Source organism: Quercus lobata, chromosome 2 (assembly GCF_001633185.2).
Source record: "Quercus lobata isolate SW786 chromosome 2, ValleyOak3.0 Primary Assembly, whole genome shotgun sequence".
NCBI lineage: Eukaryota > Viridiplantae > Streptophyta > Magnoliopsida > Fagales > Fagaceae > Quercus > Quercus lobata.
In genome coordinates this window covers 26,394,602-26,409,764 of record NC_044905.1, presented here as the reverse complement: position 1 = coordinate 26,409,764, position 15,163 = coordinate 26,394,602, and the positions used below count along the sequence as shown (strand labels likewise).

The following is a 15,163-nucleotide window of genomic DNA, read 5'->3' as shown; positions in this document are numbered from 1 at the left end:
CCTTGAGATTGCACAAAAGCTTCAATTACTTCTCCAATTACTTTGTAATCGAATTTTTAAACCTTCATCATGATATGAGGGTATTTAATACGGTATTTCAGTCACCATTTAATTTGTAATATAATGAAGCATAACTAATTGCAGGTGTTGCAAGTGCCACCCACCCAAGTTAATTTTCAAATCACAAAGTAATAAGAACTTTCCTTTATGATGCAGCACGAACCAATTAATTGTTTCTATCAAGGCCCTACTTTGCCAGTTTGTCTGTCATCAATTAATCTAGAAACTAATCACTACCCTGAAGAGGTGTATATTCTAAAGAGTCTTCTAAAAGCTTTGAAGAATAATAAGGAAAGAATTGCATCTATTTGTTATTTTCTTTAGTGTTAATTAGTCATACAAATTACACAAATGAATATCATGCCATAGATACCTTAATTTTCAGAGGAGATTTCTAACTTAAAGGTGAAATCTGGAAAGTGGGATAGAAAATAATTACTACAACTCTACAAGATACATGGTGCGTAATTAAAAACTAAAAATAAACAACTTATTAAAGTAGACATTTCCTTTGTTTCTAAGACCAGGGTGCCTTGCCAGTGGCAACCAAGAGTAATAGTAGAATTAATTTTTGGGCAACACAAGCATCAGTAGTTAGGAAACAAATATTGGTGAATCGGTCACCTACTTTTCCGGTACTTTTGCTCGTAGAAGAACCAAATTATTGTCTGCACTGTACCACCATAACACTGTTTGGATATTTTCAGAGTGCCGGTACTATAGCAATGCCATTCCCTGTGTAATCTAAAGCAACATGAGCATGATACTATTTATAAACTCGAATGAAAGTATGACTTGTTGCCCATATACGAAAGAAACTACCATGTTTGATAAAAGATGGATGGAAGCAGCCTTGCACTATTTTGCAGCCACAAACAGAGTGATATGTAAAAGGTACAAAAGAAAAGGTTTAGGCTTAAAATCATGTGCATCCAAGAAGTTAATCCTGTCTAGGCTTGGTGAGTGCCACCAAGTAGGAAATCAGAAGACAAAAACATATCTTGCTTTCTGCAGGGATTGTATAAACTTTCCTTTCCTTCATTGCTGCTCTCCTCTTTGGTTTTGAATATGTCATGTCCATAGAACAGCTCATGAACCTCCATGACGGAAATAGAGTACCGACCGATATATGGCAGCAACATGGAGGAAGCAGATGAGCACTATAAGGAGATCATCCAAGAGGCCAACTATTCCGACTATTCCTGCATTGCAATTAATCACCTTCAGGGACCGAAACATGTCCATAAGAATTCAACAAACTAAAAGTGCAAGCAACAAGATACCTTCTGGAATAATGTCGACAGGACTCAGTACGTAGACAGCACTTAGTATCATCTGTCCATAACAACTAGAATAAGAGCTTGTCCTTGAAATACCAGTAAGAGTAAAATTCAAGATTTTAGGTTAATATAAAACATGATAACATTTAGATTATCACCCTGGTAATTGAAAATATGACTCTAAACTACAGCATATATTGGGCTGTGCCTGTGTACATTGTACATAATTGCCAGATGCAGCCATGCTATAGCACATGCAGCTGCAAACAAAGCCCTACAAGATTATTTGCCAATACAACAGTAGCATCCCACTGTCACACTTTTAGCATTATAACCATTTAATTTAATGCATTCTAATTGGTATAAACCATTCTAATTTTCTTACATGCTAGTCATACTTCATGGATGAATGGTTCACACAGATGCCCTTAAGTAGCAAAGAGGGAAAGAGTAAGGTAGTCATACATGAGTGTCAAGTTAATGACAGTCACCTAAGGATATCTCTGAGAATTCCAAGTTAAATTTGTATGGGTTTATCCTCGAAAAGAGTTAAACTGTTGGGAAGGAGTCTCTAAGTGATGGAATGTTTGAATGCTAATGTAGGGATGTATAATGATATCACCCCCCCCACCACGGGTATGTTTTCAGATTCTGGAATTCCTTAAATTCCTTCTGTCCTCATTGATTAGTTCCAATAGGTACATAGGAAAATACCATTTTTTTTTTTTTTAATTTGATAATTGGGGGAGGGGGGATTTGAACCCTAGATGTCTCTTTTAGAAACACCATGAGCTACAAGACTCTGTGCAGAAGTAGGGTTGAAGTAAGAAAAATTAGGGAATTTGTCCATGTGTGTTTGTAGTGGGTTTAGGGTTAGGATAGAAGAAGAATTAGAGAGATTATATTCAGGGCTGTATGAGCAGTAACTTTAAAGAGAAGAAGAAAAGAAAGAGAAGATTGCCAAAAACAAAAGTTGCCATTTATCTCCCACTTTGAAGGAAATGATTTTTACAAAATACTACTCCTATTGTTGTTCCACAAAACCCAACCCATGTGGACCAACATCCTACAATAAGGGTGGTCCAAAGAACTCTACCTTCCCCACTATTCAAACCAACCACTCCCCTTCATAAACTATCCATTTCTACCGCTCAATGCCAAAGCCATCTAGCAAAGAAAGCTCTATAAAATACTTTTCTACTCCTAAGGTCATGACTCCCATTCTACATAGCTAGCACACATTCCCCAATTTACTAGATGATATTTAAACTCGTCACTCTTATTTAATAAGTAAATCTTAATGAGGTGTTTCTAAATAATTGAAATAGGAACAAAAACAGCCAATGAGCTATAGCTGAAACAACACTTCCAACAAACACCGCCACCCCCCACAAAACACACACACACACACAAAACAAGAATATGAGGTGGTACATGAGGTATTTTTAAGACCCACCAGGTGTGTAACTTAGTTGGGAGAAAAGAACAAGGACATAAAGTAGATCTGAAACAAGGTAGAGTACTGTTTAATATGAGTAATCTTACTTCAAACAAGTATGTATTTTCTAAACTCGTAGCCTCCTCTTCAACCTCTCTAGAATCAAGTCCAAATTGCTAAAGATCCTTGAGCTAACACAAGCTAGGACATAGGAAGAGAGCACACTGTACAGCCCAAAACATTGGAGCTTCCATAACCAGAATAAACAGCAATGACAAATCACTTTCTCTACTTCTCCCAAAAAAGTTCTCTCAAGCTTCTTGAGCTACTAAAGTCTAAAACAACCAGTAACCATATATAATAGATATTTTTGTGTGTGTGTGTGTGTGTGCAATACAACATTTGGCAAAGCTGATTCATATCAGACTGCCATATCAACAACAAACATATCCTTTTTTTACCCTTGATTTTCAATGTTTCATTAATATTTAGCCTAACAGATGGTCAATTATAACCCTTATTCTTAGTTTTTAAAAAAGAAAAGAAATTTTATATATATATATATATAAGTAACTTAAAGTTTACTAAAAAGAAAACAGGGGCAAAGCCCTAGTACACAGGACTAGCAAGAGCCTAAATTTTTTTTTTTTTAAAGAAAAGAGAGGCAAAGCCCTAAGACACAGGAGTAACAAGAGCCCCACCACCAAAGAATTAACACAAAAAATTACAAAGATCTTAAAAAAATCAATAAAAGGTGTACAAGAAAGATTCCCAATATCCCTCATCCATTCAAATATAGATCTTAAAAATAAAAGTCTCAATTGAAGCAATGAGGTTTTGACTCCTTCAAACCTGTCCTAAAATGTCATTTCTTATGAATACTCTACATCAAACATATAGGAATACCATTCCATACATTTGATAACCATTATTCTAAATCAACAAGTGGACTACCCATGACATGGGTTATCCAGGTCAAGGGTAAAACTACTATGAAAGGAGTAGAAAAATTAGTCAGAAAAAAAAAAAAAAAAAAAAAAAAAAAAAAAAAAAAAAAGAAGAAGAAGAAGATTATGAGAAAAATACATGGGTTAATGATATAGTAATGCATATCAGGTTGGACTTAGCCATCCAATGAAGTCAAAATAACACAAACAAGCTACAAACAATGATGTAATGCACAAAGTCCTGCAGCTGCTTATTGTCAAGCCTACTTTGGTTACCAAAGGAAAGAACAAATGCAAAAGGTCAACAACATGGTTCTGACTCTTGTCAAATTAGCTTTGATTAGTCAAGGGGCTAAAAAAGACCATGCCACCTCAACATATGGAAAACCTGACACAACAGGTCCAATTACAAAGATCAAACATGCCATTATTCTTTTCCTACCAAAAGACAAACTAAAAATAAAAGCATCTCATAAAATCGTCTTCATTGATAACTGGAGCCACTCAATCATTATAAAATCCACTGAATGGCAGAAAAGCTCTGACCTTTTCCTCTTTTATTTTTTGGGCATGTAAAACGGAGGAAAAAAATGTTGGTCCAGATATCCAGCAAGACTTTAAGCCATCATCCTTAAGAATTAAACAATATACATTTTTGGATCATACTTAAACTATATCATATTATTCAACAAGTTCAAGGTACTAAATCAATGACGTTTCTATATTAGCTTTGGCTGTCTGAATCAAAGAGAAACCTCAATAGTTTCTAGATGGCAGCTTAAAATAATATCTAGGACTTCAAAGACCCAGATTACCCAGGTATAGTAACAAACTATGCTGCTAAGGCAGAAAAGATGCATGCCTTAATTTAATAAAAGAAACACTGGTATTCAAATGAACAGATAATTATGCTGCTGAAACTGAAGAAGATGTAAGTAAGCGTGAATCTAACAGAAATGCAAGGAGCTATCACACATGTCTGCAGGTTTGTGTCATTCACTTAACTGCAATGTAGACACGGGCTCTGATGACAAGAGGAAGAGATCTCTGAGGATCCATCAGTTCCCGTAACAACCTTCGGAGGAGAAATGGAAGGTCCTGCATTCTCTGTAAAAAGAAAACATCATTTGCACATGAGATAACAGTGACTTCGGCGCAGGGTGCTTAGATATGAAAAAAAAATGCAATTGTAAATGATAAAAAAAAGTCACAAATGTTGCACCAACTGGTCTAATGCAGCCAATAAGTCATAATAAATACATTTATATATATAATTGAAAATTTTTAAATGCATACATGCATGCATACATACATTAGAATATGGCTAGAGATCCCATATATTCATCTCTATTTTTTTTTTATAAGTATATTCCATCTTCTAGTTCAGGAAATATAATATGATTCTCCAAATGTTACCTTGATTTACTGGGAGTTTTGTGAATGCAACTATACATTATGAAATAGGTGGGAAATTTTTGAAAACTAACACAGTACAACCAGTTGGATGACATTTTATATCTTCATATGAAGGGAACTGAAGATATTTAACTTCTCATTCATAATTACTATACAAATCAGCTACCATGGATGGAAAGATGCCACGGTGTCAAAAAAAAAAAAAAAAACATTTACAAGGAAAAAGGGGTACACTGATCAGATTATTTGATTTTCTCTTATTTCAGCTTCTTTCCTTTATCATATTTAAGTCTGCTATTAACCTTTCAAAACGGTTCATGTATGGTTGATGTGATCATTTTACCAAAATTTCATGTGTCAGTCAAGCAAGTCAGTTAGGTATGAATGCCAGTGTCACCCTTCTTTAGGGACACAGCTGAGTCCAACTTGTTAAAGTAAAAGTGTTTAGGGTTTGATAAGTTGACCCTAACACATAAAATATTATTTATATATAAAGTGTTTCGCCCCTAGTTTAAACCCATAACACTCCCTTCAAGCTGGAGAGTATATTATTGGACCCAGTTGGAGAGTATACATCATCTCTTAAGCTAGAGAGTATATATAATACAATCCCAGCTGGTTACATAATAAACTCAAACAAGTCTAACATAAAGTTTTGGTAAACATATCAACAATTTGAACTCTTGTAGAAACATATGAAATAGCAATTATACCATCTCCTACTTTCTCTCGAGTAATATGACAATCTACTTCTATATGCTCTCATGGAACATAGGATTAGAGGCAATGTGAATTGTTGCTTGATTGTCACAATGCATAGTCATAGAAACCTTTACAACAAATTTTAATTCCTCAAGTAAATGCTTAATCCACATAAGCTCACATGATGTTTTGCCATGGCTCTATTTTTTATTATTATAAGTAATTAGAGAAATAATATTAAAGAAAATAGAAAGGAACAATACAAGTTGTTCATGATGATGAACACAAGGAAAACAAAAAACAAACAACAAAGAGAAAGAAATTGGGATGCAATTCTAAGGGAACATAAAAACTCGGAGAGAGATGAACAATCAATAAAACCCTAAAACTGAGACCAATCAAACAAACTACGATAGCAAAGGACTTTTAACTCTTCCAACGTCTTCTCAATGTCCTCAAAGGAGCGGCAATTTCGTTCCAACCATACAATCCACATCAAACAACCCAGAACCAAATTCCAAATATACGAAGTATGATTCCCAAGCCAAGCCATTGATGCTAGCAAAATAACAAACCCACCACAATGCTTGGCATGACCCAATGAATGCTGAAAGCATGAAGAATAACAGCCCATAATGTGTATGTAACTGGAAAATGAAGAAGTAAATGGTCCACAGATTCCCCATTACAACAACACATACAACACCGATTTGTCAAAAAACAGCCCCTAAGCATGAGATTATCCAAAGTAAGAATCTGACCATGAGCAGTTGTCCACAAAAAGAAAGCCACCCACTTAGGAACCTTAGTTTTCCAAACACCCTTCCAAGGGAACACATTTTTGAGCATTCTAAATCTCATGGTAGAAAGACCAGGTGTCAAATTTACCATTTCCTTTTAGGCGCCGACAAAGAGTATCACTTAGCCGCTGCACTAGATCTGGCAACAACAGTTTGTTTCTTACGTAAGAGCAATAGCCAGTAGTAGCTTTTCTATCTAATGGTGATCCTGCCCAATCAGCATCAATATAGGCTTCTACCCGTAGGTGACCGTTTGTTTCACACAAAAGACCACGGCTTGGATGTGATTTAAGATACCTCATAATCCAAATAACTGCCTCCCAATGTGGAATGTGAAGGTGAGGATCTTTCATATACTGGCTCAAAAAACACTGACTACAAATAATATATATGGGCGAGTAATTGTGAGATAATTTAGTTTACCAATTAGACAGTGATATCTCTCAAGATTAGATAACAGCTCCCCCTGATCTTCATACAATTTGACATTAGGATCCATAGGAGTCTCCATTGGTTTAGATCCTAACAAGTTGGTTTCTTCCAACATATCCAACACATACTTTCTTTTTGATAAACTGATGCCTTCTTTAGATCGTGCTACCTCAATACCCAAGAAATAATGAAGTTCACCCAAATCCTTAGTTCGAAAGGAGTTTTGAAGGTATCTCTTCAAATCATCAATATCCTTTTTGTCATCACTATTAATTATAATATCATCAACATATACTATCAAACAAATCTTCCTCTTGCAAAGGTATGAGAAAACACAGAATGATCAGAGTAGCGACATTGCAATCCCAACTTTAACACTACTTTGCTGAATTTACCAAACCAAGCTCTGGTAGATTGTTTAAGACCATAGATGGCCTTATGCAACCTACACACTTTTCCAAATCCCCCTAAGTAACAAACCCAAGTGGTTGCTCCATATACACCTCTTCCTTTAAATCACCATTCAAGAAGGCGTTTTTAACGTCTAACTGAAATAGTGGCCAGCCCAAATTAGTAGCCAAGGAGATCAAAATCCGGACATAAAAAATTTTAGCAACAAGCAAGAAATGTCTCTACATAGTCGACACCTCATGTCTGGGTATACCCTTTGGCAACCAAGCGAGCCTTCAAACGCTCAATAGAACAATTAGGCAAGTACTTCACAGTATACACCCAATGACAACCAACCATAGCTTTCCCTGAAGGATGAATAACTAAAGACCAAGTAGCATTTCAAGACAGGGTAGACATTTCTGCCTCCATAGCAGACTTCCAACTAGGGATGGACATAGCCTCCTAGATAGACTTAGGAACAATAGTAGAATTCAAGGATGTGGTAAAAGCATGGAGAGATGAGGTGAGGTAGAGATTTTCAACCATTATGGTTGCTGGCGACAGGGATAACAATGGGTGGTGGTCAAAGGGTTAACGGCAGTGGACTGGGGGCTTTGATACCATGTTGTTAAGGTAAAAGTGTTTATGGTTTGATAAGTTGATCCTAACACATAAAATATTATTTATATATAAAGGAGTACAGTGACATTACTGTTTTGCCCCTGGTTTAAACCCATAACACAACTAAAACCCTAAAATTCTTCAATTGTTAGTTTCTAATCAAATAAATTCCTGTGTATCAGCTATATTAATAGATTCCAAAGTTTTCTCTACTTGGTGATGATTCCAGGCAAACCTCAAAGTACTGATTCTTAGGGTCTTCATTTTCTTTTTGTTTAACTTCTCCTCTATCCCCCACATTTGATAGTGTCTAGCATCACGTCCTTTTTTAATACTTATACTAATGTTATTTTTTTTCCTTTCTCTACCCTTTTTTGTTCCCTCAACTGGATTCAACTCACTTTCTTACAGGTGCATTAGTCCACAACTCTCCCTCATCTTTTCATCAATAGGTTCATCTCTATCTTTAAATGGATTTCCTCATTTTGAATCCTATCAATATAGAAAAAGTTTATTCTTCCACCTTTCGTCTTCATTAAACTACTCTTTTTCATAGGTAAATAAAACTTTATTAAAAGGAAATTGAAATAGTACAGCTGCTCCCCTGGTACACAGGTAGTGTAATAAGGGAAAACAAGAAACTAAGCAAAAGTTCACAAATCTAAAAATCCAAAAGGGAAGGAATGGAAAGAACCCTCATTTTTTTTTTTGATAGGTAATAAGACTTTTATTGAAATAACTTAACATCATGTTCACGATGGTGAACACTTTGAATAAGAAACAAATTCAACAAGTTCAAGAACTAAACCTAACAGATTGTAAGAATTTAGAAAATGAAATACAATGCGTAAAACCCCAAATACAAGTCCACTGAAACAAAGTACCGAAGAGAAGAGATTTTAAAAGGTCTAAGGTTCTCTTGTTGTCTTCAAAGGTACAGGTATTACCATATTACATTCCTACCAAACTAACCGCATTAAACATGCTAGGACCATATTCCATATAGTTGACAGGTGATTTCCAAACCAATTTTCTCCAAGCAGGAAGAAGAGAGCTAACCATTTTCAAAATTACCCATTGAATCCCAAACACCTCAAAAACTTCACTTCTTAACGCATTAAAAAATTTACAGTGGAATAGAAGATGATCCACAAATTCCCCATCACAACAACACAAGTAACACCTATTAAGCAAGAACTAACCTCTCTTAACTCATAGTAGTCATCCAATCAATCAAAGAAAGCAAGAACTATTTCAACAAGCTTCTCCCCCACCCCCCACCCCCCTCTCCGATTAAAAAGTTTGGTGGTACAGTTCACTCCAAATAGTTCAAATGCTATGCAATGGAATCACCCCCCAAAAAACTGCCTACCTGATGCCGACCAACACCCCTATTCCAACAAGCTAGCAATTCCAACACTTGCTTAGACACCACCCATGAAACATCAAGCGCACGCTAGACACAAATGTCCATAAACTATATGCAGAAGAACAATGAAGGAGTAGGTGATCCACTGATTCCCAACTATTCTTACACATCCAATAGCGGTTAACAACACATATTCCTCATCCTGAGATTATCCAATGTAAAAATCTTTCCCTTGGTAGTTGTCCAACTGTCCAAGTGGAAATAGCTTCCTCAGAAGGAGCTTTCACCTTAGAAATACTTCTCCATGGGAAAGAATGACTTCCTCTAGCAGTTAAAACTCTATGATACGACTTACATCGAGAGAACCATTCCTAGCAGGCATCCACACCATTCTATCTTCCCCTTTCCAACCAATATTACTTTCTATCCCATCTTTTCTAAGAGAAGAATCAGAGGTGCAATCAAACTCAATATGAGTTGTATAATTATAGTCAAGCCCACAAATCCTATATGTATCCCTATTTTATGAACTTAAGAATTGAAATCTTAATTGTATAATACGTATCAATGATGAAAAATTTTCTTCATCAACCTTTTATCCTCATTAAATTACTTTCAATCCTTACTTTCATAAGAGAAGAATCAGAGGTGCACTAAAACTCAATGAGTTGTATAATTACAGACAAGCCCACTATAGACCATACTTCTCCTCCCAAGATGAGTTGTATGAGTTATATATCAAACTCAAGATGCGTGTGTTTGATATTTAAGTTTTGTGCCTAACATCAAAAGGACCAATATTTGTATCATTGAATTTCTGGACCCAATAGAACATACTTCTCCTCTCATATCTTATAATAGAAGGCAAATATATATATACATATATATATATATATATGAAATTTTTTAGTCAATATTGAATGTGTGATCAAATGCCACCATCAACCTCAAACTTATCTCAATATTCATGCCGTATATTTAAAGCAGCATTCCAATAAACAAGTCCTTAACAAGAATAATTTGCTAGCACATCTAAAAGATTTTATGCACACATAAACACACGCACACATAATTACCTGAATCAGACCATTGGAACGCCCACCAAAACGGCGATTGTATGTTTCAACCTTTCTTAGAATCTCAGCAACCTCCGGGTCACGATGCCGCCTTAATGAAGCCTCTCCAGGAACCAACAAGGTAATTTGACGACGACACAGTGGGCATTTACACGGCTGAAGTTCTGAACCATGATGCCAAACCTGCATAATACAATTGCCTGAACACGAAGACAATAAATTAACTACCTGATTTTCATAATATTTATTGAAAACAAATTCCAAGTACACCACCAATTGACTAGGACAATATTCCGTATAACATTACCCACAGTTAAAATTATACCCAAAGCAGCTGTCCACACATCTTTTTTTTACAAGTACAAAAATTTAATTGAAAAGAGGCTACTTCATGCAAAAGGGCATAAAGAAGCCTAAAGAATTACAAAAAAATACAGAAAATTATATACAATGAGAAAGAGACTCAATACACATAAGAACATAATCTTTATTCGTAAGTCCCCAAGCTCGAGACCAATCAAACAAAGTCCCAACAAAATGAGCTAGAAGTTGGTCCCTTGATCCCTCCAAATCCTCAAACATTCTCCTATTCCATTCTCACCAAAGAATCCACATCAAACAAAGTGGAACCAAATTTCAAATATCCAACAAATTTTCCCAAACCAATTCCTCCAACCAAACAAAATATCTTTTGCACTCCCTAGCAAAACCCAAGAGATACCAAAAGACCTAAATATAGAACACCACAATTGATAAGCCTCCTTACAATGAATCAAAAGGTGATCCACCCCCTCCCCACTACATTGACACATACAACTCCAATCCACTATAGTATATCATCTCCTCCTAAGATTGTCACAAGAATCTTGCCCCATGCTGCTGTCCAAACAAAAGACACTTTTCAGGGGGCCTTCACTTCCCAAATACTTTTCCGAGGGAAAGTGACAAGAGAGGATCCATTAAAATTTATACGCTCTTCCAACCAAACAAATCCGTGGCCACAAATTTCTATTACTTCTACAATTTTATTTTTATTTTTTTTGCGGCACTAAAGTTATAAATGAAGCATTCTTCCAAAGCAGCAAGAAGCATAAACTTCCTAAAACTTCTCCACAACTCCTCAACAATGCTGGATGCCATCCAAACCTAGAGCTTTATCCCTTCCTTTCCTTGAGTATGCATAACATCTCTTCCTTTTTGAACTCCATCCATCCCATCTCCGTCTCATCAATTGGTGCCACTTCTAGCTCCTCAAGAATCAATAATACACTCAATTTTTATTCAATATTTGTTTTTTTGCTAATTAAACAACCTCTACCTTGTTCTTGGAATGGGAGAAGATGCACTTTGAGGTAGAAATTATTCGTAATCTTAATTCATATATAAAGTGCAAAGACCTTTCTACACTATGATAGGGAGTTTTAGAAATAGGAGAAAAAAAAAGGGATAATATCTACCCCAAGGAAAGGAGAGAAGAGGAAAGGATTATTTTGTCTTATGTTGATTGCATTTTTATAAGAGAAAATAGAGAGAATGAAATTGATTTGCCATTACACTATGTCTTCTTTTTCCCTTTACTTCATTGAGTTGAAGGATAAAACTTTCTTTTTAAAATAAAAATACATTGAGTGATTCTCTTCGCCTCCAATCCACCCACTTTTGGGCAGATAGTAAAAGTGAGCCTAAGAGGGGTAAACTCTCTCCATCCAGTGAGACCAATTCACAAAATAGATCTATGGAACGCTATGAGGTTTTTTCCCTTTATATTGAAGATGATGCCCTTTCATATAGGCATGTAAATCCATTATAGACACAATGATGTCAAACTTGAGCCAAGTCACAATAATCTTTAAACGCAATGCAATTGCACAAATGCCAACTTGTCGGCTTGCTTCCATATCATCGTTTGTGAGATTTCTCTAATAAAATTCTCATGTGATATTCCCTATCCACGTAGTAAGGGGTGAAGGGTGAGGCCAAAAGTTGAATCCCCCATATTTTTGGGTTCCCAGCAGTATAGCTTTATATGGATTCTTGTTTTGTTTAAGAAAAATTACTAAGACTTCATAATTGTCAACAAAAATCAAAGAGTACATAATCTAACATGTCATTTACAGGCTTATAAGGACACTTTGTTTTAGGAACCCACTTTAGAGTAGACACAAAGAAGAGAGATTAAAAACTCAGTATCAGTCCTGTGAATTACAAGCAAGAAAATGGCGGAAAACGAAGAACCTAGAATTTAATCTGAGTAATTCAACAATCTAATAATAATTCTTGAATGAAACAGAAGTGAAGAAAGAAAGGCACTGACCGCAGAACCAGTGAGAGCAATTGGCTTGACAAGGAATATTGAAGCTGCTACGGCACACCGAACAGCAATCGTTCGCCAAAGGATCATCCATCTCTCTCTCTCTCTCTCTCTCTCTCGTTGGGCCTTTTTCAAAACAACTTACTTAGGAGACAAGTTTTGAATAGCACCTGACCAAAAGTGGAACTCTAGACTGCGTGTCCCGTGGGTTCGGATTCCAGTTAGGTAAAATCTCTTACGTTGGAATTAGAGACAAGTCCACACAAAAAATTGATTGATATTTTAGCGTGCGTTTAGATTAAGTATTTTGCCCAATTCGTGCGTTTTGCATTTTTTAATGGATATCATGGATACTGTTTACTTTTCCACCAAACTTAGCAAAACCCAGAATTTTAGGTAAATTTGGATCCCACAACATTATTAACATATTTAAAAATTATTTTGCTATAGTATTTTCAACAATAAATTTTTAGTTTTCATCAAATAAGCGGTATCCAAATACATCGTTAGGGTTCGTTTGGATACAGCTTATTTTACTGAAAACTAAAAACACTGTAACAAATAAGTGAAAAACGCATGCAGATTATTTTTGGGTCCAAGTATTGTATCTCAACTGAAAACGCGTTTTTACTTTCTTTCTTTTTTTTTCTCTCTTCTATTAACTCCTCACCCACCCTAGCTAACGCCTGTGTCTAGAGAGTTTCATGCCCACCAAAGAAAGGAAGAAAGGAAGACCTACATCTCAACGACCCCGGCAAAGAGCTCAAAATGTAAATTCACGAGGAAGACAACCCAGCCCGACATCAGCGAGGTGGTGGATGGGTTGATCGGCGGTGGGTTTGATGGGTTTGATTTGCATTTGTTGGGTAGATCCGTTTGATCGGTTCCGTTTACTGGGTAGATCCGTTTGATCATTTACATTTGCTAGGTTTGATCGGTTGATCGTTTGATAGGTTTGATTTTTTTTTTTCACATGGGTTTGATTCATATGGTTTTGGTTTCACTGTTTTGATCTTCTGTTTTGAAGGGTTTGATGGGTTTCAAGAACATGAATAGTCATGTTCTAGGTAGAACATGAAGAACACGCATGCATTTGAACATCTTGGTGGTGCAGTTGATTGGTGCGGTGTTGGTGGTGGTGCACGCCGTAGTGAGAAAGACTGATGATTTGTTCTTGGATGAAGAAGTTTTGGATACATGCCTAGTTTGATTGAAACAGTACACGCTTTGAAGGAAAACTAAGCTTCGCGTTTCATCTCAATGTTTATTTCATTCTACTGTAGCATGGGTCCCAGCATTAATAAAACGCAAACGCTGAACGCTGGAGAAAAATGTTAATCCAAACGGGCACTTAGTGTGCGTTTGGGAAGCAACGAAAATTATAAATTATTTCACTATTCAGCTTATTTTTGCTACTATTTATGGGCTTCACTGCACTTTTTGGTATTATTCATGGGCCTCACTATACTATTTCAACTAATTTTTACCTTTATCTATGGTACTTTCAGCAAAATAAACGGTATCCAAATAAAACCTTAGTCTGATAATAAAGAGCACCCGTGGTATTGATATATATGAGCTCGCTTTTTAATTTTTATTTTAAACCTAAAAAAAAGGTACATTTTTTATTACATATTTTTCATTACACTAATTTTTGCACTAAAAATTAGTGTAATGAAATTGGTATATACTTTCTTTTTTTTATGAGAATCAAAATTGGTATATAGTATATACAAGCTCGCTTTTTTATTACATGTTTTTGCATTAAAAATAAAGATAATGCAAATTTTTTATTTACCAAAATACCATATATCTTTATATTAAGTGTGAATTTTGAAAATCTAACCTTGGATATTGTATGTTCTTATTATATCCTTCATGCTTGCAAACTTTCAAAAAGTTCAAAGATTAATTGATATGTCATCAAACAAATATTAAAATTTCAAGCTTTTGTTATTTAAAATCGTGTATAAAAAGTAAATTTATTGATCAAATAGAAAATAACATCCAATTTGAACAAAATTTGATATATATGTTGAGAACATAAGGAACATGAAATTCAACAGTTAAATTCAAAAAATAGATATATCAGAAGTTTGAAGAGTTTCTCTTTAAACTAGTTTGTCAAAGTTAAACTCTATCTTTATTTTTCTCATGCGTTTTATTGTTTAATTTGGGTTTATGATTTTGACAGATTCTTTGCTGGATTTTTTCAATCTATAGCTGGTTTGCAGTTTGAGGTATGTATACTACAGATTTGGTTTATGTAGAAAAAGTGATTTTTATTTATGGGGTTTTTAAGGTTTTGGTTGATTTGT

General features: G+C 35.3%; 1 protein-coding gene across 2 annotated transcripts; it reads right to left on the bottom strand.

Annotated features, from left to right (window-relative positions):
* Positions 1-459: 459 nt before the first annotated feature.
* LOC115975120 (E3 ubiquitin-protein ligase RNF170-like) lies at positions 460-13,100 on the bottom strand. Of its 2 annotated transcripts, XR_004088084.1 has the most exons (6): positions 12,849-13,100; positions 10,535-10,734; positions 4,731-4,832; positions 1,344-1,395; positions 883-1,262; positions 460-795 (listed from the first exon to the last, which is right to left on the bottom strand). XR_004088084.1 is itself a non-coding variant. In XM_031095776.1 (5 exons), the coding sequence occupies exons 1-5, from the start codon at positions 12,937-12,939 to the stop codon at positions 1,150-1,152; spliced, it is 558 nt and encodes a 185-aa protein (XP_030951636.1). In that variant the 5' UTR covers positions 12,940-13,100; the 3' UTR covers positions 481-1,149. The 2 variants fall into 2 exon arrangements, 1 of the variants encoding a protein (XP_030951636.1); XM_031095776.1 differs by having other exon boundaries at positions 481-1,262.
* Between the last annotated feature and the right edge of the window lie 2,063 nt (positions 13,101-15,163).

Coding starts and splice junctions, on each gene's coding strand:
- LOC115975120 (XM_031095776.1), bottom strand. CDS start 12,939: ATGGATGATCCTTTGGCGAACGATTGCTGTTCGGTGTGCCGTAGCAGC. Junction 1,396..4,730: donor GAGCCCGTGTCTACATTGCA/GTTAAGTGAATG, acceptor TGTTATGGACAG/ATGATACTAAGTGCTGTCTA. Junction 1,263..1,343: donor TGTCGACATTATTCCAGAAG/GTATCTTGTTGC, acceptor ATTGCAATGCAG/GAATAGTCGGAATAGTTGGC.